Raw genomic sequence first — 27,795 nt, 5'->3', positions numbered from 1 at the left:
TTCGATTAGACTACTATTCATTACTACTTTTTTTGGAGTACTCTATAGACATGCACACATCACCTCATGCCGCTCTCCAATCAATCGAGGAGTGTGTTATAGATCCCACGGTCAATAAAATCTGAAGATCACTTGCGGAAATTAAGCTGAGAGACGTTGTAAGATTTTATACATATTTCATATTCTTGTTTGTTATTATGATCCTATCCACAAATTCTTCACAAGATTTTGACTAGACGCCATATATACACTCTTATCACCAAGAAGTGTACAAACATATATAGCGTACGTATGACTATGATAAGATATGTGTTAAAGGCCAGTGTCACAAGTTGCTAGAAATTTGGAATACTTGTACAGTCGTGTTTCATTTGGGATGAGCATATGTTTCGACTAATGTCTATCCATATGAAAAAATGTATAAATGGCCTAAAACTTCAACATCGAATTTTAGGAAAGTCCAACAACGACGTAGTTTTCGAGAAGTCACAATATGTCCCTCCTCCCGTGTCACCCACTCGTAAGCGAACTAGCTGCATAGTGTAAAATACTGTATTCATGACACTTACATTTACATTACAGTATACGTGTAACGTGTGCGTGTGTGATGTTCATGTAATCGTGACACTACAAAAAATTTAATTAAATTTTTATAATTATGCTAGTTTTATTTTTCTAAATTTTTTTATTTTAAATTATATATATAATTCGTTGGTAATTCTGTCAGTATAAAGAGAAATTTCTGAACCGTTAGCCGTCAGGAATCCGTCAGTAAAACAACTGTCGGAAATCAGTCGGTAAAAATTCCGTCAGAAATCCGTCAGTTAAACTTTTGTCAGAAATCCGTCAGAAATAACCGATGGATTTCCAACAGAATAATTTTTCCGATAATCTAGATCCGACGAACGTTTCTGTCTGTTTTTCGTTGGTAATGGTTTTCGACAAATATGCCTATTGGTTTTAAGCTATTTTCTTGTAGTGTGATGTTTTATTTTTAAATTTTTACTAAACTTGATTATAATTAAAAAAACATCTCACCAAATATATAAAGGGTTAAAAAAAGAAGTTATAAAGGGATTCTTCTTTACTTTATTAGAAAAACATAAAAATATATATATATATATATATATATATATCATCTATTTTAAATACATATATGTATGTTGTTGCATAACACAAACATGTCAATAAAGCAAAGAAGACATAGTAGACCCACGACAAGAAATAAGGCACAAAAGTTGGCTAATTTCAGCCATCACGACAAAGGCAGGCACAACACAATTCTCATATCATCATCCATAATTATTCTGATCCTGATACACTTATTTTTTCCTTCCTTCATCGATGATATATATGCCTTCAACTTACTCAACCCTTTTTTAGTAACAACACAATACACAAGTGACAAGCCCATATGAGAGACCAAGAGAACCATGTCTGCATATGAACTTAAAGAGGTGCATATAAATTATTCAATTTTATAAAACCAAAATAAGGAGTAGTTAGAGTAATTCTTTTGGTCTAGTAGTGATGAGATAACGTACGACAAGCGTGGCGAGATCCCCAAATTAAAAGTCTTTTGTTCTTAAAATTTCAGTTATCTGCAAATAATGTAACACACTAACAGTCTAACACTAGCTACTCCATTAGTTAGTAGCATGTTCTCCTTCATGTTTAGTGTTACCATTTAAACGTTTCCACGTTTCTGTTTAGTTGTTCCAAGTTTATTTATGTATATACAAATTGATCTGATTCCAAACGAGATTTAATTCAAAGCCAAATATAGCACTTAAATAAATCATAGATCGATATGGAATCTAATAAACTTAACATTTGTCTAATCATTTCATCATTTATGCGATTCATTTAGAGATGTGACTTTTTTCTTCTCAATGTGTTTATTTCTAGAAATATGTGATCATTAGCAGTGATGTTAAAATGGGACTACCTTGCCCATTTAAGCTCTGTCCGTTTTGAACCCGTTTATATTTTACCCGTTTATACTCTGCCCATTTAGACCATGTCTCCGTTTATATTCTGCCCATTTATTTGGTCCGTTTATACCTTCACCATGAAAAGCTTTTCATTTTTAGGATAGAGAAGAAGATTGTGTTGGCATAGTAGCAAAAGTTCTATCACATAGAACAACAACTGTTTAATCAAAATACAATAACATCATCTTCTAAAGGCATATTCCACTCAGATGCATCTTAAGCACACACCTAATCTTAAGATCCATACTCATCAAAACCCATCTGATCTTGAACATTCTGATCTTGAACATTCTGTTGTGCCAATGTCATCGTTGGTCTCTATGTTACCTGTTAAAGATGTGAATTAAAGTCACTTATTAAGGAAAATAGTTTTATGTAAAAGTTAAGAGTTTACTCGTTTAGTTACCTTCATAATCTGCAAAACCATGTAACCAATTACGGGTACAGAGCAAAGCTTGAACATTCTTTGGAAGCAAACGGTTTCTGTAAGGAGTTATGACCCGAGATCCAATACTAAATGCTGATTCAGATGCTACCGTGGTGATGGGAATGCTTAGTATTTCACAAGCCATATAGGCTAATTCCCCAAGTCGATGCTGGTTGTCCTTCCCAAAGGACAAAACATCCAATTTTGGAAAAGACTTTCTCTCCAATCTTAGCTCTTCTAAATAGATATCCAGATGTGTCTTTGTCTTGCCGACTCCAACTCCGATGCTTTTTTCAAGCTCAAAAAGATCCTACAGAAAAGAAGCAACACAAGCAACATAAAAAACAAAAGCAACATAAGCAACATAAACAACAAAAGCAACATTCTTACATTGTCATAATCGTCATCAAGTGGAGATTCATTGATCCAATCATGCGGATTTGGAGTTACAGAAACACTTGAAGAACATGTCCTAGACTTAGCCTTATAATCTTCATAGAGCATCTCCAAATTGTCTTTAAGCTTTTTGATTTTCGATGCAGAAAGAGTTGGATCAACTCTTTCATAAGCTACTTCAAGCATTTGCAGTTTCATTCTTGGGTCTAAAACAACTCCCATTGCCAAAATAAGACTATAATCCTCCCAATACTTGGTAAACATAATCTGCATATCCTGAGCCAGTTTTGCCACATCTTCATCATCACAAGATGCAAATTTCCTCAGAAACAGTTCAATTCTCCACTCTTGTGTAAAATAGACATTAGAAGTAGGATACTTAGAACCTGAAAAGTGTGTGGTGATATCACTAAACGACTTCCATAAGTCTGAAGTGAAACAGACACGCCCACGATGGTTTGCAAGTACTTCTTTCAGCTTGACCTTTTCCATCTCATATTTTCTGTACACATCCGCTGCAGTAGTCTGTCTACAAATTGGTTGACACTCGGGATTGAGATACTTGTCTCTAGCTCTAACTTTCTCATACTCAGGATAGCGAAATGGCAAATCATGGTAAATTATGATCTCACTTGTCATCTCACGGTTAATCTGATGATCATATGGAGGCCTATCTTCATTCTTTGGTTTCTTTGGACACTTCTCCAAATGACGAAGCAAGCTCTTAGTCCCATGTGTTTTAGTATTGATCACCAACTTGGTTCTACAGTGGATGCATTTGCCTCTTTCTTCGCCATCATCTTCAATCCCAACTGACACAATATCTTTCCGCACCTTTGAAGTTAACTTTCTCTTCCGTGGAGCATTTTGAGTTGCTTGAGTTGCTTGAGTTGTTGATTGAGTTTCACTTTGATATGTTCCATGCAGTTCTGTCTCTTCCTCCTCATTTCCATCAATTTCTGCATCTATATCACAATCTTCCTCATTCATATCCATATATTCACTTTGAGCATTAAGCCTTGCTACCAAATGTTCAGTTTCTAAGTCCATTCTGCAAAATTAATAAAACAGATTGGATACGAATTCATACTTGTATGATACAACAAAACAGAACAAAACCCACTAGTACCAAACAAACCAATTCGGATCACCAATGAGAAGAGCTATGATACTTATAACTAAACAACTCTTAATTACTCAAAACTGAATCCAAAATCACAAAGATATGGTAACACTAACTAAGTATAAGAAGAGGTTCATCTAAAATTAAGCACTAGTACTACTCGCAGTCGCAGAAACAACAACACCAGAGCCAATTTTGATAGCCCTTTTCTTCAAACCAAGCTTAACCCTTGAAGGGTTTGGATTGTTACTGCTTAATCTCTCAAACCCATGAAACTGAGGGACGAAAAATTCGAGCTTGTTTGGTGATTTTAACAAAGTATCCATCGAATTCCTCCAAAATCAAAATTAAGAAAAACCAAACTTACCCTATTACCCAGAAGCAGTGAGGAACATGAGTGTGAATGTTTTAGCTTTAGCTTTAGCTTCGTGGAGATGGAGACAAATTATCTATCGAAAGAGAGAGACGAAGTGAGGAACATCGACGTTTTAGCTTTTTAGGTTTCAAGTTGAGAAATAAACGGGCTACCCGTTTAATTTCGGGTATACCCGTTACGCCCGCGGGTCTAAAAGAGTGAACTCGTTTAAGTTTTTTGTTTTTTTGTAGTATTATTAAATGGGCCATGGACTTAAATTTTTAAAACTGACTCGTTTAGGCCCACGGATATCCTACCCGTTTTAACATCACTAATCATTGGGAATGATTACAAACTAATTAAAAAACCAAACGACCAAAATATGGAAATAGTTAATTTTTAAAATTTAAAATGTAGGTAATCAGTATCTTCAATCTGATTCATGTAATTATTTTTCATATGCTAATTCTAGAAATAACTATATAAATTTGATCTGATTACTAAACGAAAATTAACATAAACCATACACATTATTTTACAAATCATAAATCGATATGGAAAAGATAATCTTTCATTACCATATTCATAAAGCAAAAGTGAGAGAAAGAAGATGGGCCTTCAACATTTCATTAGGCCCAAACGTTTCAAATTCATTAAAAAAATAAACTAAAATTTCCCAAAAAATTTCGAAACCCCAAAAGTTTTGGCGCTTGAGTGACGCGCTTATTTCGCCCTCAAACCTCCTCAGATAATTTAATTACTCGTCACACGATTTTTTTCTAGGGTTTCAGTCTCACTCTCGTCTCTTTACTCTGTTCAGTTCTCTTCGTCTGCTCCGACTCAAAAATCATGGCGCCGAAGCGTAAGAGAGCTCCGACGAACGACGGCGATACCAAATCCGCTCCTAAACCGAGGAAGAGAGCTCCTAAGCGAGCTAAGACGGTGCAAGAAGCGCCGGTTGAAGTGGTCGAGGAAGGGGAATTGCCGATTGCGAGGTTCTTGGACGAGCCTATACCGGAATCGGAGGCGAAGACTGCTTGGCCTGACAGATACAAACCGATTGAGGTATTTTTTTCACTTTTCGGAAACTTGAATCTTGGGTGTTTGAGTGTGGGTTATGTATGAAATGGTTAGATCTGTTTGAAATTTGCTGGGATTTGTTTCAGATCTGTTGATTTCTGAAGGAATTTTGCTTTTGTTCTTGATTTTTTTTTGGTTCTCAGGTGAAGAAACCTGTAGCTCGGTCAAGGGGAAAGAAGAAGTAAGTTGTTTGAGTCCTTTTGCTTCTAGCGCTTAATCAGATAGTTCGGTTTTACTTTTGTTTATTAAAAAATGTGTTTTTGACTTTGTTTCTTAAAGGACTGATTAAGTGATTTCGTTTTGTAGGGATGATGATGTTGAAGAGATAATTCGAGCTCGATGCCATTTTAGACGTGCTATTGTTGATGAATCCATTACATATGAGCTTAATGATGATGCTTATGTGCAGGTATGACTCTATTTCCGAATGAGAAAATTACCTTTGAAAGCATCGATTTACAGATTGTGAAAGACATTATGTTTCTTGGTGTTTGAGTTTGATGATTATTGGGTTTATACCACTTTGTAATGTGCCAGCATTGTTAATTTTTATAGAATAAATGGAAGTGCAGGGCGGATAATTTGTTAATTTGTCTCTGTTTGTCATGATTTATATTTCTGCAAATGCTAATGAAGACACATTGATAATAGCTACCTTTCCTAGCTGAGATCTCATCTAAAACAATAACCACTGATGGAGGCTTATCATATTGTTCTATGCTTTTACAAAATAATTAGATACTTTACTATACATAACTTATACTGCTCACAGTTTAGTTTTATTTTGTTTATTTAGGCTGGTGAGGGAAACGCGCCTTACATTTGTAAAATTGTTGAAATGTTCGAAGGGGCTAACGGGAAGTTATACTTTGCGGCTCAATGGTTCTACAGAGCTTCTGATACTGTAAGAATCAAAAGTTTATTGTCCTTAACCTTTTCTTTTTCTATGTTTAATTGTCTAAAATTTTGGGTTTCCTTAACTTTCAGGTAATTGGCAACCTCAATGCTCTGATAAGTGAAAAACGTGTGTTTTTCTCGAAGGTTCGAGATACAAATGAATTAGGCACTCTTGTCAAAAAGCTTGAAATTTTGATGATTTCCTTAAATGTACGTACTTATTTCATTTATAGTCGGTTGTTATTTATAGTGTCTGTTTTTGGTTATTCGGTATCTTTGTGCAATCTTCCATTGATACTAACTTACAAATGTTTCTCATGCCAGGAAAATACTACTGAGACTATCGCTGCAACAAAAAACTGTGATTATTATTGTGATATGAACTATCTGTTGCCTTATTCAACATTTGAAGCTTTTCAAGAAGGTTAGTGCTTTTAACAGTTGATCTTTCAAGTTAGCATTTCTTTCCACCGTCAATTGGACATGCTGCAGTTTCTGAAGATAACTAATCATATATAGATCTTTCCACTGTGCAGATACCATGATGGCTATAAGTGAAAGTTCAACAATATCTAGCGACAATGATGTAAACGGAGGAACTGCTGTTATATCAGAGGATGACGAAACTTCCCAAGCCAATGGTGCTAAGAGAGAGGCAAGATTGCTTGACCTCTACTGTGGTTGCGGCGCAATGTCCACTGGGTTGTGCATGGGTGCAAAACTCGCTGGTTTGAACCTTGTCACTGTGAGGCATTTTTACTTACTAATTATATTGTTTAATAGTTTGTCAGATTTGTTTAATCTCTTTGATGCTAAATTTTTGCTTTATAAAAATGATTTCTCAAGAAATGGGCTGTCGACATGAATGCACATGCGTGTAAAAGCTTGGAGCATAACCACCCAGAAACACAAGTACGATTCTCATTATTTCTTTGTGTTTTCCTTTTTTACAATTCAATTTAGTCCCATATGTTTAGTCTCAAAAGTCACTTCATTTTAGGTAAGAAACATGTCCGCAGAAGATTTCCTGTTGCTGCTTAAGGAATGGGAGAAACTATGCATTCATTTCTCTTTGAGAAAATGTCCAAATTCAGAAGAATATAATAACCTTTATGGGATGGACGATGAAGATGAAGATGATAGCAAAGAGAGTGAAAATGAAGATGATGGGGAGGTATTTACAGTGGCAAAGATTATTGGTATTACCTTCGGCGATCCTAAAAATATAAAGAAAAGTGGACTTTATTTGAAGGTATTGTTGCTCTGTTTGTACAAATTTTACTCTATATTTCATGGTTTTGCCTTCTTATAGCCACAATCTTCTCTGATGTTTTGATATAATAGGTACGGTGGCTGGGTTATGCTCCTTCGCATGATACATGGGAACCTATCGAAGGACTCAGGTAAACATAAGAAAAAGGGTTTTCCTTAAAATAATATGTCAATAATTTGTTAAAATCTCTAAATTTATCTGTAAACAGTAATTGCCGGGAAAAGATCAAGGAGTTTGTTGAAAGTGGATATAAATCTGGCATCCTTCCGTTACAAGTATGTTTTTTAATACCCTGATACATTTGCTCTCTTAAATTTCTGAAACCTGTGCAAAGTTCTTTTATGTGCTAAGCTCAAATACGTCTTATGTATTGATAAAGTACTTATATTAGTTTGTGTTTGATTGTTCATCAAAACTGTATTGTTGTGTGTCAATTAGTTGCAAGTTGCTGAATGGGTTAAATAGAGTTAGTAACTGAATAGTTGCGGATTAAAGCACTATCATGGAATTGGTGATTAGGTGGCAGCTGTCAGAGAAGTCCTCACTTTATTTGTGAAATATAAGAATGTCATGTCACTGACACTAATGCCTACACACTATTTTAGGGAGGTGTTGATGTTATTTGCGGCGGTCCGCCCTGTCAAGGAATCAGTGGTCATAACCGCTTCAGGAACACAGAGGAGCCTCTAAACGATGAGAAAAATAAGCAGCTTCTTGTTTATATGAACATTGTGGAGTTTCTAAAGCCAAAATACGTTTTAATGGAAAATGTGGTTGACATGCTGAAGTTTGCTAAGGGTTACCTAGCTCGTTACGCTGTGGGACGGCTTATTCAAATGAATTACCAGAGTCGGATGGGAATGATGGCTGCAGGTGCATATGGTCTTGCTCAGTTCCGCATGCGGTTCTTCTTATGCGGTGCACTCTCTAGTGAGGTAAAACCCTTAATGTTATTTCTTTGTTCTATATATATGAATAGATGGTATTCTTAATTTGCACCTTTCTGTTTCAGATGCTTCCTCAATTCCCACTTCCAACTCATGATGTAGTCATGAGAGGAAATGTTCCTGTGGAGTTTGAGGTAAAAGACCCAAGAAGACAGTGAATTACTATTCCATGTGTATAGCAAATACTCATCTTTGCTTATATTTGATGCAGAGGAACACAGTAGCCTATAATGAAGGCCACACTGTGAAGTTGGCAGACAAGCTTTTACTTGAAGATATAATGTCAGATCTACCGGCTGTAAGTCTTGATGTGTGGCTTATCTTGACTAAAACTTAGTTTATTTGTCTAGCATATTTTCGTCTTACTAAGTTTTACTTTGAGTTTAGGTTGCAAACAGTGAGGTGAGGGATGAGATACCATATGACAAAGATCCCATAACTCCATTTCAGCAGTTCATCAGACTTAGAAAAGATGGTAAGATTCTATCTTTTGTTATTTGGGGATCGACGTAAAGCAATAAAAAAAGACAACTACTGTGGCAACTTGAGGTTCATTGAAAAATTGTTTATAAACTTTTTGAACAGAAGTTTTAGGGTCATCAACAAATTTCAAGTCTAAAAAGCATGTCTTATATGATCACCATCCCTTGAATCTGAATATTGATGATTATCAGCGTGTTTGTCGTGTCCCCAAGAAAAAGGTACAACCTTCTCACATTCGTTGATCTTATTTTTTTTGGTTCTTGTTTGTTTTAGTTTTCTAGGATTTTTCTGATTTTTTCCAATACAACTTTTGGTATTAGATTTGTCTAGTGTGGGACGTCCTGAGAGTAGTTCGAGTAACACCACTCCAAAGCTATAGACATCACTCTTGGACGTTAACCTCCCGGTTGCTATGTATTCCGGAGCTGCGTAGCCTTGTGTGCCTATCACTTGAGTTGTCACATGGGTTCTGTCTCCTGTTGGTCCAGCTTTTGCCAATCCAAAATCAGATAGCTTTGCATTAAAATCCTGCATTTACAAGACGATTTCAAGATTTAAAGAAACAATTAACAACTTCCATCCAAGATTTTAACAAAGTAGAAATTACTATTTTGTTTGCTTTAACAACTTCCATACGTACCACATCAAGTAGAATATTGGAGGCTTTGAAGTCTCGGTATATGACTTTAGCTTCGTGGAGGAAAGCTAGCCCTCTCGCTGCGCTAATCGCCACTTTTATCCTCGTCTTCCATGAAATTGGCTCTGCGCCTCCTACGCACACAAGCAAAACAACCAAGAATGAGAACACTTTATAGTCAATATGGCATAAACTTGAGTGTAACTCTAGCTCAACCCAAATCTTACTTCTAAAAAGATGATTCTCCAGGCTTCCTTTGGGCATGTACTCGTAAACCAAAAGCCGTTTCTCTCCCTCTAAGCAATATCCAATTAGCTTCACAAGATTCATATGATGAAGTCTCCCAAGATAGTGAACCTCAGTCTGAAAAACCCACACCAACACCTTTATTATTTTATTTGACTTCAATCTTGTTTGGTTGTATAGATTAAAGATGATGAACTTACCAACCACTCTTTATGTCCTTGAAACCCTTCTGATTTAAGTTTCTTGACTGCAACGACCATACCGGACCCTGGCTTCGAAGGTGACAACGAGCGTTCACCTATCCAACCCTTATAGACAAAACCAAAACCGCCTTCACCGATCATACTATTAGGCTTGAAGTTTCTAGTAGCGGTTTTGAGCTCGTTGAATGTAAACGCCTTAAGCGTTGGAGATGGTAAGAGCTCTCCTTCACTTCTTGGTGTCAGATTTGACCATGATGAAGTAGTAGTGAAACTATTGTTGCTGTATGAAGGTATGCTTAGGCTTGAAAGACGAGATGAGTGATTCGGTTTAGGTGAAATTCTCGTTGACCCTGTTGCCAAATTTTGACATCAACATAAGTACATATAGTTGGGAATTAAATGATAGAAAGCTTTAATGAATAAAGAGGTACTTATACATATCCCGGAACCATATAGACGAAGAGAATTAAAGTAAGGGATCAAAGATCCATCTTAAAGTGGGGTTTTGAATCTTACCTCCAAAAGTGCTTTCTCTGTTGTCTACTTTTGCAGAAGAACCCAAGCAATTACCCATTAGGGAGATCAAGAAAAACTAAACCGATGTTTTCTTGTCCGATGAAGCAGTGAAACAGAGATGAAACTTTGTGGATCTCAGAAGCAGAAGGAATGAAACAGAGAAAATTAGAAGAAGAGGAAGAAGAACAGAGGATTTTTGTTATTAGAAAAATAAAAAAGAGATAAAGACAAAGCAAAAGGGTTTGTTTTGTATGATGATGAATTTTATTTTTGTCTGTCGTTGTCGTTGGTCAACACCTAAAACGTGTGCACCACCCATCACTACTTTGGTCTGTTGCATTGCACTTTCTAATTTTGCATTTTTCCTCTTCCAAGTTATCTTTAGTTTACTAATTTCATGGAATTTTCTAAGTTCCCAATATATTTTTTTGGTATTATTAATGTTAAACATTAGTTCCCAATATTTTATATCTAAAGGTATTAAAACGAGGATAAATATTATTAATTTTCTATGGGTCGATCGAACATTGCCAAAAAAAAATCCACGTTTTCCCAAATATTGTATGTAATCCAAATATGTTTTATTATTTAAAACGTCTACAATTATGAAACTTGAGAATAAAGAAACATTCATTTTTTTGTAATTTATGAAACTAGAGAATCTCGACAATAGCCTTCATTTTAACGGAATCTCGACCCTGTTGCCAAATTTTGACATCAAACATAAGCCTTCATTTCAACGAGAATTCTCGTTGACCCTGTTGCCAAACATACTTCTTGTCTGGTTCTTCGTTATTATTCCAATGATACACCTTCAAATTTACTTCTAAATTTTTTATATTATATTATAGTCTATAATATTACCAATAATCAGTTATAATGATTAAAACTTTCCTACATAGATATAAAAGTATGAGCTATAAGCCCCTAAAGCTGTCCACAAAAAATCTTAAACATCCAATAGAAGTTTGACATATCATTAATTAACATTTTTAAAATTTCCAGAATTTTGTATAATCAGATATTTTAAACGACCAATCGAAATCAAAGATCTCAATATTTAATACTTTTTTATAAATAAGTGTATGTACAACGTCCCACATCGGCTATAAAAGTTTTAGATAGGTGAGAAGAATTATAAATAAGACTAATATGCTTCCAACTACGAATGAGCAGGAATCTTGATTTAACAAGCGTCCAAATTTAAAAATTTAAAAAGTTTTAAATATTACAATTATAAACTTTTAAAAGGTTCAAAAATATTCTAAATATTTAAACTCTATAAAATATTTTAAAATATTATAAATATCCCCATAGAAAGTTTAAAATATTATAAATATTTATATTCTATCAAAAGTTTAAGTATCATTAATATTTAACACTATAAATTAAAATCTTATAAATATTTAAACTACATGTAAATTTAAAAATATTATAAAAAATAAAAATTTAAGTATTATTAAATATTATATATTTGATTTTTAATATCTTGAAAAATATCTTATTTATCTATCTTTGTACTTTATATCTCTTATGAGCTCTAAAACATGTTTTTGTGTATGACTTCATAGGCGATTTGATATTGTTTCAGTAAATTTTTGGGTCGAAGGAAGAAAGATTAACGTCGCAAGATCTTGATTTGTTTTGTTTGAGTTCATTTTGATGTTTAAAGAAAAAAGATGGATGACAAGCACACATTATTTATTAACTATACATGTGTTCATATTACTTTCTCTGCCAGTAGTTTGCAATTTTGTAGTATTAAAGATTTTGGTTCGAGAAGTTTTAATATGTGTGTATCTATAACCGAGTAAGTATACAGGTGAAAGTATCAATAATTGAGTGCATGTAATGACTATGTTGATCCATGAATTGCACAAATTTTATTAGAAAAGAGGCAATGATTTTGGTTTTGGAGTTTGATGAGTTAACAAGTTATGTGGTAGTATAAAAAAAGTTTTAAATAATTATTCAGTGGAAGAATGTGAGGAATGTCACGAGGAAGAGGAAGAAGAAGAACCGGACGGTAAAAATAATAATGACAATTATCATAAAAATTTGACAATGAAAATGACGATAAAGAATATGAAGGGTAAAAAAACAGTGGAAAAAACACAAAGACATAGATGGTGGTGGTCAATTAAATATGAGAAAACGAGATTAATTCATGATTCTAAAAATGTTTTGTTTGTCTTGTGGTCAAAGAAATTGTTTATTATATGCATCGTCACGAATTCAAATGTTTGATCCGCCTCGCCTCAACGTCCAGTTAAATCTAGTCAAATTTATGATTCTTTAGCTAATCATATTTAATTTTTAAACAAAACTGATTTTTAAATTTTTTAAAAAAGTGTGTATCTAAAATAAAAGTTTTGCCTTAATAGTAATTTAATGTTTTCTACAAGATAATATTTAATAATTGTTATCAATCATATATAATTTTCACTAAAATATATTAAATAAACTCACGCGTAGCTTGGATTCAAAACTTCGTACACAATAAAAAATTATATCAAACAAATTAAAAAATATAAAATCTTATATGATAAAACAAAATAATGTAATTTTCAAAAAAAACATAAAAAATTACATAAAAGTATAAAGGTACTCAATATAACTCTTTTCATAGTGCCCATGATTAATTATTGCATTATTGTTGTAAAAAAATATTTTGTAAATAGTACATCTTTTATATATAGATATATTTCTAACAATTGAATTTAATAGAATTATTTGTAATATATATATATATATATATATTTTACAAGGACTAAAATAAAATTTGTAAAACCACAATCCTTCGTAACTAAATGATTGAGGTTTGTTGGAGATGCTCTTACATAACTAATCGTCTACCCATTTGAATTAAAAACTGACCATAAACTCTTGAGTTTTGATTAATGAGGATATAAAATCCCATGATCACAATAATTTAACTTACAATATATAGTTTTTATATTCATAATTACAAAAAAAAGTAATGTATGTTAAGAAATTAAATCTTGAGACCAGTGTAAATGTAAATCACTAATCGTTTGGTCGATCAGTGACGTCGCACAATTTTTAGAAAATAATCAACTTTTAAATGAAGCGTAAAGTGGAAATGATTGCAAAAAAACTAAGAAAGTTGCAAAGATGTTTTATAATGAAAAAGGTCAATGAAGAGGGTTGGAGGAATTATTGCTTTTCCTCCAAGTAGAGGTTCCAATCTTTTATCCTAAAATTGTATATCATGCTTTTTTGAGTTTTTCTGAGTCAAACATCTTTTAAATCGATGACATTTTTAATTATTATTTTTGCAGTTCAAAAGCTCTTTTCAAAACTGAAAGGAATCACTTATCTTTCATATTGGGCTTTAAAAAATCAGATCCAATAGTGCCTTACTGCTTTATATGTAAAAGTCCATCATCGATTTTGAACCAAAATTTTTTTGATAATTAAATTGTTTAATATATTGAGAGAAAGTAAACTTAGCCGGTAGAGTAGTTGATCTCCCCATTCTCCAAGTCTGTCAATTATGTAATTTTGACTGTGAGATGCAATACCTTGTAGGCAGAACTTTACAATACTAATGAAATATACTTGTACAACATACTTTACTTACTATATTATTAATATTGGTTGTAATTCGAAACAAAATCTTCATACAATTGAGGATTTTATTGAGCTCGAGCAACAAAAAATTGTAAAAAAAAAAAATTTGTCCAGCTGGTCAGAAATTGCTCAGAAGTGAAAGACCATCTCCAGTCACCAGCATAATGATGCCACCAGCATAATGTTTTTGAGGCTTTACAATCTTTTACAAACCATTTCCTTATTTTAGCTTTGATTTTAGTATCAGCAACCTGGTTGTTCTTTGAATATACCAGTCTTAGAAAGAAAAAAAAAAACTAATATGACTTTATTACTCATCTGGTCTTTATAATATAAATTAATGTTATTTTATTACTCATTTGTCCATATAGTTCTTTGGAAAATAAATCAATTAGAAATCCATTATACTCCTAAGTCCATCATCTATTTAGAGCCAAGCTTTTAATTCACATTTTTTTGTTTATTGAATAATATCTGTTTATATAAAAAATGAACTAAAGATTTCACAACAAAAATCAAAATTAAATATTCTTAAAACAAATTTTTGATTCATAACAATATTTAATATAAGAAATTTATATATATGAAAAGAGATATTATGTTGATAATTAAACAATCTATTTGAACCAAATAATCTGGAGGACCATTTACAAAACTGTGGAAAGGTAAAAAACGATTTGAACAATTCACTCAGAACTAACAAATACTTTATCCGAACGAATTAATAAATGATCAAGGCCTTGTTACAAGTGAGTGTACATATGCTTATTTACATGTTTGAGTAGATCATGTACAAAGTAGATCACACCACCGAAATTCTATTATAATAAAAACGTTCATAACCATTTCTTATATATATATATATATATATATATATTTTTTTTTCAAAATGAGTAATCAATTCTTCTTGATCAGAACACAAACAATTAATATCATGCATATATTCCGGAAAATTATTTCCGCATTTATCCCTACAACAAATATTGATTAAACTGAAATTGAGTCCTGAAATGCATGAGTTTAATTAATTATGGTCTATCAATTTGAACAGAGTCAAATCTTGGAAGCACTCTAGTTACTTGATGATAGTAATATACAAACACTTTGATACTCTTTTACTCAGCCAATCAAGCCGGCGGATCTAGAGTTCAAATGTCACATCAATGTAATTTACATATGTACATGTTTAAGTCACATACACATATATGTAGGCCACTACTAATTAATCTATATATTCATTTAGACTCGACCTTGTTTTTTGGCAATCGAATTTATGTTTTCTATTTAGTGTGGTCACTCAATAAGAAGATCTCTCACGAAAGTCGGTCCCAAAGTCCAACTTGAGTTTTTGGTATTTATAATCTATGGTATTTATAAAATACCGTAATTCGACCGTTGACAAAATAAACTTAAAACATTGAAAAAAGTATAAATATATGTGGCAACGTGAAATGGCAACGAAGGATCGATTGCTAACACTTGAACAAAGTCCAAAACATCGAACCACTATCCTTCATGTCATTGCCAGTCACATGCATCCCATCTCTCTTTTCCCTTTATCACTATTTGTGTATATTTTATTTACACTAACATCACACCTAAAGAGAAAAATAATATGTATACTTATGCGTTTATATGATATATATGATCTTTTTGTTTTGTTAAATATTATTTATATTATCTTGCTCATAGTTTTGTATCTTTCGTTGGGACTTACAGCATATAACAATTCTAAACAATGAATGTACACTGTTTAGTGTCGTATTTTAGTCCACGTATCGAATGACGTCAAAATACTTTATTTTAAAGAAAGTTCGAATATACAAATATAATACTCAATTTCATGAATACATCTCTCCAAAAGTGGTCATCTTTGAGGAAATTTAACTATACCTAAACGTTCAGTCGTATACAACATATACCCTTTCATATGTAGTTTTCTGATAAATTTACAACAGTGTAAAAACAAAATGGTAAAACTAATAACAAATTATAAAAACTCATAGTTTTCATAGTGAACTTGTGTGTAGCTTAAAGACAACATATTGTGATCTTATCTACTTTTAGTTGATATTCTTCTGAGCCATTTTTCCATTGGAAGTGAGTAGTTTAATAAGGGAATTGAAGCAGCAAGCACATGGCCACGTAGCCAGCTCTTCTTTACGGGTGATTCTTTGTTTGGTTGTAGCTACACTATGATTATAAAACTAGTTGAACATACATGTTGGCATCTGATACACTGCCACCAAAAATGCCAAAGAAAATAAATAAACTACAATTTACAAAGAGATTTTATAATAGAAAATGAGGAATTAATATCCAGCAAAGCTGCAAAAGATTAGATTATGGAAATGCACATGATCCCATAAAGATTCTTCCACTAATTAATGCATAATGGCGCATTTTTACAAACTTGATCTCTCTCCCATCATCATTTTTTTGTCAACACCATCCTGATCCTCTAGGGTTTCAGATTCTGTCACATGCTTGCTTCTTCCGTATAAATTCTTATAACTTTTTAACCCTCCTTTAAACTACCAAGTTTACTATCTTCCTTTTTCAACTCAATATCAATATATTAAATGTTAGTAAATTATCTTGGTTGTTATCAAATTGTAGATGCTAACTTGATATCGTGAAAAAGGAGTTACAGTTTCTCGTAGTCAATTTTAATTAAACACCGACTAATCATTATAGCGACTTAAAATGTATTTATAGTATTATCGACATATTTTTTAAAGTTGATTTTCATTGGACGCTCAGGTTATCGCTGTCATCTGAATTAGTTTAATCTTGTAACCTTTTACGTAACATGTCAGAGATATTTTGCTTCAGTTTGATCATCGATTATAAGAAAACGTTGTGAACTCCTAAAATATATAACCACCAAATATGATTGTACGAGTAAGTGTCCTGTCGATATAATTACGCTTCTGAGCAGAATTGATGGATTTGACCCTTGAATTGTGTCCACACACCATTCTCTGTCTATATGAAATCTTGATTATAGATCTACAACTTGAATAGAAAACTTTGAAATATGAATAAAAAGTAAGATATTTGGAAAAGTGAAAACTTCAAAATGTTTTTACCCATATATGGCTAGCTAGTTTCCCACTTCCCACATCTTCATGATATGGGTTTATAATAAACAGTTCTTTAAATTACATTAGTGTAATTAAGTATATATTTATATATGTGATGTTTAAGTATTGAGATCATGGGTGGACCTAGGTGGGAAGATACCGGGTCCTAGGAGTAATTTGCAAAATGTGGCCTATTGACCTCTATACCATTGACCACTATAGCTTATTATTCGATACTCATATTTCAATGAATAATATATTTTATAGTAATAGTAGTATTGTCACTCTTGTGATAACAGAAGTTTTGGACTAATCACAAAATATTAAATACAGTGGATCCGATTATTAACGTATCCAAAGCTGTACAGAAAATTTATAAGCTGGAAGTGTTACGGAATAATGCAAAGCTGTAAGAAAGAGTTTTACATGAAATCAGTACAAAAAAAATGAGAAAAAAATGTTCGTAAAACTTTTTTGATTTGTAAAAATTTAAAGTTGTATCACTTATATTGCTTTGTTTTTGTTTACCAATCACACCCCGTATAATGCAACAATTTACAACTAGACATCAAACTCAAGAATGTTTTATCCCATGTATGCATGATTCTATGATATAGGATTTATCATAGAGACATATGCAAGTATGCAACATATGCACGCAAGGAAGTTCTTTCCTACCTAGTCGTACAAGTTATAAGTATATTACGTGGAACTAGTGATAGAGACATATGCAAGTATGCAACATATGCACGCAAGGAAGTTCTTTCCTACCTAGTCGTACAAGTTATAAGTATATTACGTGGAACTAGTGATGAGAGTGAGCAACGCATATAAGTGTGGTTGAAGCATCCAAGTTTACAAAGGGTCCATTAACCAAAAAAGCAAAGCAAACCAAACACGGTTAGCTAAAAAGAAACTTGTACTTTATGAAAGAAGTGGGTGATTCTAGTGGGTCGCACCAACTCATTTCATTTTAAATTTTTCATTTAAATTTCTTATGGTCATTTTAGAGACCGGAGATAGATCGTGCTGAACTTTGGGGCGTATAGCATCACATTTGCAATGTAGTTTTTAGTTATCACCAAATATCTGGATAAATTCATCTGTGTAATTAACCTTGAAGATGTTAAGTAAACTATGTTATTTATTTTGTTTAGGATTCCCTAGCTAGCTGCACTTCAAGTCTCTTGGTTTCGAAAAAGTTTCGGTGTGCGAGACTATAACCGCTCTTATTAATGGCAACCAATTTTTTTTTTGGTTCCACGTCCCTTAAGCCAACAATAGCTTTAGTCTCTCCACATCTTTACGTCTTAAGAAACTTTTATTTCTAGCTTTTCTTGTCGCATTCTTTTGTCACTAGCATCTAAGTCCCGAACAAGCTACTTCTTCTTACACTTACATTATACAAAGCACATGCAATTTAATTCACGTCCTTTATAATGATTGGTTCAAACATTTTTAAAATTACACATAAAAAGCCAGTGAAAATTTAAATTTATCACCAAAAAAAGAAAACTTCGGTTTGTTTAAGAAATTTCGAAAAGTTTAGAAGTGTCGGCCATTTGGTTGTGGAAGAGGAAAAGGTGGTTAAAAGGAGAAGAGTCGATTAAAAAGGAGTGTGACAACTTTCCAACCCCAAATTGTTTGCTTGCTTTCTTCCAACTCTATTTGTCCGTTTCCTCTATCTCCCTTGGAATCTGTGTGTGTCTCTATGTCTCTTGCTGCTTCCTTTACTCTGATCACATTTTAGAACCTTTTCTATGTAAAATCACATATCATCTTAAACAACTATATATATATATTGAGAATATGTGAATCTCATAATGAATTTGAGTAGATGAAATATATTGAGAATATATACATTGACATGTTGTTATTTGATGACACGATATTTTGTATTATTGTATATCAAGTAATATAATGTTACGTGTAACATTGTCATTGACAAATAAGTTGTTATTTTACACGATAACAGGTTAATTTATTTCATAATATGTTACTTAATTTGTTTCTTGAAGAAAAAGAAAACAAAAACACACACGCGGTGAAATGAATAATATGAAGACTGTAGAATAAAAGAGGGTTATGAAATTCATGGTCTGCTGCATCGTCAGATTTTAAATATCGTACGTCTTTTGTAAGGTTTCGTGATTACAAAATTCACTCCTTTAGATTTTGTCCCATCAATTTATTTTTTTCTTCGATTTTATATTTTAATTTAACCCGCTCGACCAAATCATGACATATGCAGAATTTATTTCATGGATTTACTCATTTACACAAAAATATAAATAATTTTGTTTCATGGAAAACGTCCTTTTCATTGTGCATTCCATTTATTTCTTCCCACTTCTGAATATGACGACTACGACCACATGGTGCCAGTACCCACGACTAAAACAATACTATATAATATACATCATATTTTATTTTTCTAAGGGCATAATGAGATATTTTTTTATATAGTAAAGATGACTATTACCCATTTTTTAACATCTCAACACTAAAATAGACTCGGTGGTGTTTGGTTTGCAGATTTCAAAAGTGAGCTAATGAAACATGCATGGGTTCTTCTGATCAAAATTCATATTACAAAAAATATTTATATATTAAATAAAAAAGAAGAAAAAAAAAGAGAGAAAAAGACAAGTAGACCAGTTTCAGTTGTACTGTTGCTGATCAAGCCACGGCCAAAAACCAGAATGGTCATCCATTGCACAGAACATGTTACTGATACTGTTCTCTTCTTTCACCATACTCTGTCCTGAAGACGAGTTTTGAAAGAACTGCATTGTTGTAGTCGTCCCGGTGGCTGGCGACGACGGTGGGAAGAAGTGTCTACCGAGTGTCTGCGGCTGCGGCGGTGGTTGGCCACCGGTTAATGTGCTTTCGATTGATGGAGGCGGTGCAGTTGAGATGTCGAGTCTGAGATTTTCAGAACTGTTATCACTTCTGTTACTGCAAGATCCTTCTGTGTCTTTGTTTAGGTTTATTGACTCTGTTTGTTCTCTGCTTTTTAATCCCATTATCTGCGTAATTAGAGACAAATTAACACTATTAGATTCGAATTTTATTAAAAAATAAACAGAGAGTACTGTGTTTTGTGATAAGCTGATTAAGAAAGCTATTGTTTTCAGATCTCTGTTCAGACAAGTGTGAAGAAAAAAAAAAGAGAGAGAGATAATGATGTTTTATAAAGTCATGAACCACGTATAGTTTTCTAACCCTACCTGAAAGCAACTCTTGATCTAAACAATTATTAACCAAAAAAAAGTTTGAAATTATGATCTTTTTACATGTAAAACAATTAAATTATGAATTTATTAAACCAAATTTGTTATCTTTAATCTTTTTAGAACAAAAATAATATCATCTTTTAGATTAAAGTTTTTTTTGTAGATAAATAATTACCTCAGCTTGAAGTTTCTGATTATGAGTTTGAAGAAGATCATTTTCAGATTTAAGTGCATCAAACTGTCGTTTAAGAGTATCATAATCTTTCTCAAGCTGCTTTGTTTTCCAACGAGCTCTTCTGTTTTGAAACCAAATAGCGATCTGTCTTGGTTGTAAACCTAAGGCACGAGCCAGCTGCATTTTCCTCTCTGGTTCAAGTTTGTTTCCTAGCTCAAAATTCTTCTCCAGTGTCTTGACTTGTTCCATGTTTAGTCTTCTCTTCTTCTCTCCCATCTGAGACCCATCATCTGAATAATCCTCTTCTCCTCCATTCATATTGTTCCCTTGTTCTAAATCACAACACCCTTCCATTGGAGATCTCTTACCTAGAAACGAAGCAAACCCTGAAAACAGAAACAGATCATTTAGAAACAGAGGAGATGAATGTATTAGAGAGAGAGACTGTGTGTGTGTGTGTATTACCATGGAGATCTTGAGGTAGAGAGCAAGAAGGAAGGAGAGGAGCAAGAGAAGGAGATTGATGAGGATGATCGTCTTCGTAAGAGGTTTGGATCATGAAATTTGAAGGGAAAAAAGACATGCCATTATTACAAGACATCTTCTTCTGTTTTGCAACAGGAAGATAAAATTAAAGTACTGTTTGCTTGAGTTTTTTTGGTCGTTTCTCTTTAGTTTTTTCTTCTTACCAATCTTTGTCTCGAAGACATCATCACCCTCTTATAAATCTGAATCCCTTTTTTTGTTTTTAAATGTGTGTGAGTAGGAGAATCAAAATGAGAAAGAGAAAGAGGAAAGAGAGAGAGAGAAAGATAGTGAAATGTATCGGCCTAGACTATACCACTTCTGGTTATTTATTTTCTTCTCTTTTTTTTTCGTTTTATATAGAAAGGGCTGAAAGTGAGAGAGAGGACCTCTCTAAGCTGTGTATAGATCAAGACGCACTCAGTTGATTCTCGTTAACAAAAACAAAAAAAAATTAACTCGATCAAATAGCTTAAACTTCTTTTATATTAAGCTAAAGTTGTATATCTAATTTAACTCCAGTTTTTATTTCTATTTTCCACTATAGATAGATATTTCAAAACCAATGTTGATTCCAACCAAGTGGTCGTGGGATCCAATTTAATTGACCATGGTATACTTAGTAAAGTATTTAATTTCGTGATGCTTGCGAATTCATTGATTAACCAAATTTAGATTAGACCAAAAAAGGACACTATTTGAATATGAATTGAGCTGTAGTATCTACTTTGAGTTGAACAAAAAAAGAACCATCAAGAGGTAAACAAACTTGTTTAGTGTTTTTGCTTATGTTTTTATTGTGTTACCATTCATATCAAATTCGCATGAATATTACATATTTTTTGATGATGAAAAAATGCAAGAAAATTATAAAAAGGGTTTCAGTTTGCGTACAATGTGGAAAATGAAGAGATGAGAATCAAAAAGGTAAGAGAGGAAAGGACTCTTCTTTTTCCCCTTGGGAGAGACATGCAGAGAGGTGTTCTCTCTCACTCATCATACTTGTCCTTTAATCTTTATCTAATCTATCATCTTTTTTTTATTAGATTTGTCCTTCTTTTTTTTTTGGAAAACCAAATGAGATGGGTCCAATGCTCATCTTAAACCATAACAATTACTTGTTATATTTTTTTGACAATCAACAATTACTTGTTATATATATAATCATAACTATCATTTTGTACTCCAAATTTATTTATAGACAACTTAGTTTATAATTTATATATATATATTAAATCAATAAAATATTGATGTAAATCACTACAAATCGGCTATGTAGAGAATCAATTACCATTTCATATACTAATATTGATGTAAATCAATTTCATAGTATAATGTAATGATATTGAGGTAGGGAAGGTGGATAGTGAATAGGTTCAATGTTGATCCTATTTACACACGCTAGTAGCCTAGGACGTATAGACTGTAGTAGACCCATCACATAATCGTATATTGTCTTTATGGGTAGACTTAAACCTGTAGAAGTAGAACTATAAATGGACTGTTCATAAATCAAGAAAATACTTAGTATTGCTTTTGTTTGTTTTTTTGGAAGAAGAGAGAAGTGCTATTATTGATTTCAGATGTTTTATGATGCTAGTTTTGATTACTTTGATGTTAAAGAAAGAAGGAAATATTTAACAAAAAAAAAAAATAAGAAGGAAATAGAAGCAATTGTAACCCCAAGTAGACTCTAGAATTAATTTCTTTCAAATAATATAAAAGGATTATTCTAAAGTTTCTTAGTTTTCAGGCTTCAAAATAGAGACTATATGTGTGGTGGACTGGAATGATGCAGAGCACTCTAAATAATAGTATCAAAATTCATGAAAAAGATATATTATTATATCCGTCTTACACCATAATACCTTGTCTCGTGCCATCTTCATTTAGATCCTTGGTTTAATAGTTTAGTTTAGGATACAAAACATATTTAATGCTACTGCAGCACTGCTAATAAATATATCACGGAAAGTCTGAAAAAGGTAGAAAAAATGTACTATTCCCAATGAATTTCTCTATTTGTTACCTAGGATTTTAGTTAAAAGTTCATAATAACAATACATAGGACACCAAAGTTTTAATAAATCCAAAAGAATATATATGATCCAAAGATAAATTTAAATTCGATTTAAAACAGAATCGAAAGGCAAATCATCATATTCAAAAAAAAAGAAGAAACTGGAAATAGACTTACAACCCACGTAGCCATGGTCAACATTCTTGTAATATGTATTTGAACTTCTATATCTTGTCTATGATATCATGGCATGTCACATCTGATCACAAACCTATCAGCTTTAACCTAACCTATCAATAGCAAGACAGATACCAAAACGAAAAAATATATTCAAAAAAAAACAATTGATTATATTGCTAATGCTAGTTATATATGTAGCTAATCATAATAGGAATATAGTCAATAAAAATCACAAAAGTAAAATTTCTCAAACATCACAAAAGTTGTAGCCAATCATAATAGGAATAGATTTTATTATATAGCAGTAGCGGACGTGTTATATGGATTATGTACACATGAATGGATATGTGCGTGTGTATACAATATATGCATGTACAAAGACAGACGTATAAAGATACTGATGCGTGGGGTTTTGAAGTTAAGGAAGAAACCAAACACAACTACTGTTAGATAAACCCCACATAAGAGCTGTTCTATCTTGTCTCTCCCTCCTTTCCTATTCCATTCCTTTCCATAATCAATCTTTCTTTTATTATTATCATTATTATTATTGTTTTCTTAATTTCTTCATCTCCAACATCCCTTGTGCCGTATTCATCCATCAATTCGATCAATTCATTGATTATGGCTTCTCAAACATCATCAACCACACGATTCTCTTGACATTTACGTTCATTTTCGCTTTCGATTAGACTACTATTCATTACTACTTTTTTTGGAGTACTCTATAGACATGCACACATCACCTCATGCCGCTCTCCAATCAATCGAGGAGTGTGTTATAGATCCCACGGTCAATAAAATCTGAAGATCACTTGCGGAAATTAAGCTGAGAGACGTTGTAAGATTTTATACATATTTCATATTCTTGTTTGTTATTATGATCCTATCCACAAATTCTTCACAAGATTTTGACTAGACGCCATATATACACTCTTATCACCAAGAAGTGTACAAACATATATAGCGTACGTATGACTATGATAAGATATGTGTTAAAGGCCAGTGTCACAAGTTGCTAGAAATTTGGAATACTTGTACAGTCGTGTTTCATTTGGGATGAGCATATGTTTCGACTAATGTCTATCCATATGAAAAAATGTATAAATGGCCTAAAACTTCAACATCGAATTTTAGGAAAGTCCAACAACGACGTAGTTTTCGAGAAGTCACAATATGTCCCTCCTCCCGTGTCACCCACTCGTAAGCGAACTAGCTGCATAGTGTAAAATACTGTATTCATGACACTTACATTTACATTACAGTATACGTGTAACGTGTGCGTGTGTGATGTTCATGTAATCGTGACACTACAAAAAATTTAATTAAATTTTTATAATTATGCTAGTTTTATTTTTCTAAATTTTTTTATTTTAAATTATATATATAATTCGTTGGTAATTCTGTCAGTATAAAGAGAAATTTCTGAACCGTTAGCCGTCAGGAATCCGTCAGTAAAACAACTGTCGGAAATCAGTCGGTAAAAATTCCGTCAGAAATCCGTCAGTTAAACTTTTGTCAGAAATCCGTCAGAAATAACCGATGGATTTCCAACAGAATAATTTTTCCGATAATCTAGATCCGACGAACGTTTCTGTCTGTTTTTCGTTGGTAATGGTTTTCGACAAATATGCCTATTGGTTTTAAGCTATTTTCTTGTAGTGTGATGTTTTATTTTTAAATTTTTACTAAACTTGATTATAATTAAAAAAACATCTCACCAAATATATAAAGGGTTAAAAAAAGAAGTTATAAAGGGATTCTTCTTTACTTTATTAGAAAAACATAAAAATATATATATATATATATATATATATATCATCTATTTTAAATACATATATGTATGTTGTTGCATAACACAAACATGTCAATAAAGCAAAGAAGACATAGTAGACCCACGACAAGAAATAAGGCACAAAAGTTGGCTAATTTCAGCCATCACGACAAAGGCAGGCACAACACAATTCTCATATCATCATCCATAATTATTCTGATCCTGATACACTTATTTTTTCCTTCCTTCATCGATGATATATATGCCTTCAACTTACTCAACCCTTTTTTAGTAACAACACAATACACAAGTGACAAGCCCATATGAGAGACCAAGAGAACCATGTCTGCATATGAACTTAAAGAGGTGCATATAAATTATTCAATTTTATAAAACCAAAATAAGGAGTAGTTAGAGTAATTCTTTTGGTCTAGTAGTGATGAGATAACGTACGACAAGCGTGGCGAGATCCCCAAATTAAAAGTCTTTTGTTCTTAAAATTTCAGTTATCTGCAAATAATGTAACACACTAACAGTCTAACACTAGCTACTCCATTAGTTAGTAGCATGTTCTCCTTCATGTTTAGTGTTACCATTTAAACGTTTCCACGTTTCTGTTTAGTTGTTCCAAGTTTATTTATGTATATACAAATTGATCTGATTCCAAACGAGATTTAATTCAAAGCCAAATATAGCACTTAAATAAATCATAGATCGATATGGAATCTAATAAACTTAACATTTGTCTAATCATTTCATCATTTATGCGATTCATTTAGAGATGTGACTTTTTTCTTCTCAATGTGTTTATTTCTAGAAATATGTGATCATTAGCAGTGATGTTAAAATGGGACTACCTTGCCCATTTAAGCTCTGTCCGTTTTGAACCCGTTTATATTTTACCCGTTTATACTCTGCCCATTTAGACCATGTCTCCGTTTATATTCTGCCCATTTATTTGGTCCGTTTATACCTTCACCATGAAAAGCTTTTCATTTTTAGGATAGAGAAGAAGATTGTGTTGGCATAGTAGCAAAAGTTCTATCACATAGAACAACAACTGTTTAATCAAAATACAATAACATCATCTTCTAAAGGCATATTCCACTCAGATGCATCTTAAGCACACACCTAATCTTAAGATCCATACTCATCAAAACCCATCTGATCTTGAACATTCTGATCTTGAACATTCTGTTGTGCCAATGTCATCGTTGGTCTCTATGTTACCTGTTAAAGATGTGAATTAAAGTCACTTATTAAGGAAAATAGTTTTATGTAAAAGTTAAGAGTTTACTCGTTTAGTTACCTTCATAATCTGCAAAACCATGTAACCAATTACGGGTACAGAGCAAAGCTTGAACATTCTTTGGAAGCAAACGGTTTCTGTAAGGAGTTATGACCCGAGATCCAATACTAAATGCTGATTCAGATGCTACCGTGGTGATGGGAATGCTTAGTATTTCACAAGCCATATAGGCTAATTCCCCAAGTCGATGCTGGTTGTCCTTCCCAAAGGACAAAACATCCAATTTTGGAAAAGACTTTCTCTCCAATCTTAGCTCTTCTAAATAGATATCCAGATGTGTCTTTGTCTTGCCGACTCCAACTCCGATGCTTTTTTCAAGCTCAAAAAGATCCTACAGAAAAGAAGCAACACAAGCAACATAAAAAACAAAAGCAACATAAGCAACATAAACAACAAAAGCAACATTCTTACATTGTCATAATCGTCATCAAGTGGAGATTCATTGATCCAATCATGCGGATTTGGAGTTACAGAAACACTTGAAGAACATGTCCTAGACTTAGCCTTATAATCTTCATAGAGCATCTCCAAATTGTCTTTAAGCTTTTTGATTTTCGATGCAGAAAGAGTTGGATCAACTCTTTCATAAGCTACTTCAAGCATTTGCAGTTTCATTCTTGGGTCTAAAACAACTCCCATTGCCAAAATAAGACTATAATCCTCCCAATACTTGGTAAACATAATCTGCATATCCTGAGCCAGTTTTGCCACATCTTCATCATCACAAGATGCAAATTTCCTCAGAAACAGTTCAATTCTCCACTCTTGTGTAAAATAGACATTAGAAGTAGGATACTTAGAACCTGAAAAGTGTGTGGTGATATCACTAAACGACTTCCATAAGTCTGAAGTGAAACAGACACGCCCACGATGGTTTGCAAGTACTTCTTTCAGCTTGACCTTTTCCATCTCATATTTTCTGTACACATCCGCTGCAGTAGTCTGTCTACAAATTGGTTGACACTCGGGATTGAGATACTTGTCTCTAGCTCTAACTTTCTCATACTCAGGATAGCGAAATGGCAAATCATGGTAAATTATGATCTCACTTGTCATCTCACGGTTAATCTGATGATCATATGGAGGCCTATCTTCATTCTTTGGTTTCTTTGGACACTTCTCCAAATGACGAAGCAAGCTCTTAGTCCCATGTGTTTTAGTATTGATCACCAACTTGGTTCTACAGTGGATGCATTTGCCTCTTTCTTCGCCATCATCTTCAATCCCAACTGACACAATATCTTTCCGCACCTTTGAAGTTAACTTTCTCTTCCGTGGAGCATTTTGAGTTGCTTGAGTTGCTTGAGTTGTTGATTGAG

General features: G+C 32.9%; 3 protein-coding genes across 4 annotated transcripts; 1 reads left to right on the top strand and 2 right to left on the bottom strand.

The window, feature by feature from the left end:
* Positions 1 to 5,012: 5,012 nt before the first annotated feature.
* Positions 5,013 to 9,599, top strand: LOC147925744 (DNA (cytosine-5)-methyltransferase CMT3-like). Of its 2 annotated transcripts, none has more exons than XM_087491618.1 (17): positions 5,013 to 5,360; positions 5,519 to 5,556; positions 5,682 to 5,784; positions 6,172 to 6,279; positions 6,363 to 6,482; positions 6,597 to 6,696; positions 6,809 to 7,017; positions 7,119 to 7,184; positions 7,273 to 7,524; positions 7,617 to 7,675; positions 7,754 to 7,820; positions 8,151 to 8,480; positions 8,558 to 8,626; positions 8,704 to 8,790; positions 8,880 to 8,967; positions 9,078 to 9,193; positions 9,296 to 9,599. In XM_087491618.1, the coding sequence occupies exons 1-17, from the start codon at positions 5,145 to 5,147 to the stop codon at positions 9,497 to 9,499; spliced, it is 2,232 nt and encodes a 743-aa protein (XP_087347744.1). In that variant the 5' UTR covers positions 5,013 to 5,144; the 3' UTR covers positions 9,500 to 9,599. The 2 variants fall into 2 exon arrangements, with proteins under 2 accessions (XP_087347744.1, XP_087347745.1); XM_087491619.1 differs by having other exon boundaries at positions 5,033 to 5,360; positions 9,081 to 9,193.
* LOC147925743 (putative serine/threonine-protein kinase PBL18) lies at positions 9,523 to 10,635 on the bottom strand. The gene is made up of 4 exons (XM_087492749.1): positions 10,578 to 10,635; positions 10,059 to 10,411; positions 9,840 to 9,975; positions 9,523 to 9,746 (listed from the first exon to the last, which is right to left on the bottom strand). Exons 1-4 carry the CDS (start codon positions 10,633 to 10,635, stop codon positions 9,523 to 9,525), a joined length of 771 nt encoding a protein of 256 aa, XP_087348875.1.
* Positions 10,636 to 19,783: 9,148 nt separating this feature from the next.
* LOC147925742 (homeobox-leucine zipper protein ATHB-13) lies at positions 19,784 to 21,550 on the bottom strand. The gene is made up of 3 exons (XM_087489782.1): positions 21,134 to 21,550; positions 20,669 to 21,054; positions 19,784 to 20,286 (listed from the first exon to the last, which is right to left on the bottom strand). Exons 1-3 carry the CDS (start codon positions 21,267 to 21,269, stop codon positions 19,918 to 19,920), a joined length of 891 nt encoding a protein of 296 aa, XP_087345908.1. The 5' UTR covers positions 21,270 to 21,550; the 3' UTR covers positions 19,784 to 19,917.
* Between the last annotated feature and the right edge of the window lie 6,245 nt (positions 21,551 to 27,795).

This window comes from Camelina sativa, chromosome 16, assembly GCF_030686135.1.
Source record: "Camelina sativa cultivar CO46 ecotype springtype chromosome 16, ASM3068613v1".
In the NCBI taxonomy this organism is placed as follows: Eukaryota; Viridiplantae; Streptophyta; class Magnoliopsida; order Brassicales; family Brassicaceae; genus Camelina; species Camelina sativa.
This window is presented reverse-complemented; position numbering and strand designations above follow the sequence as displayed.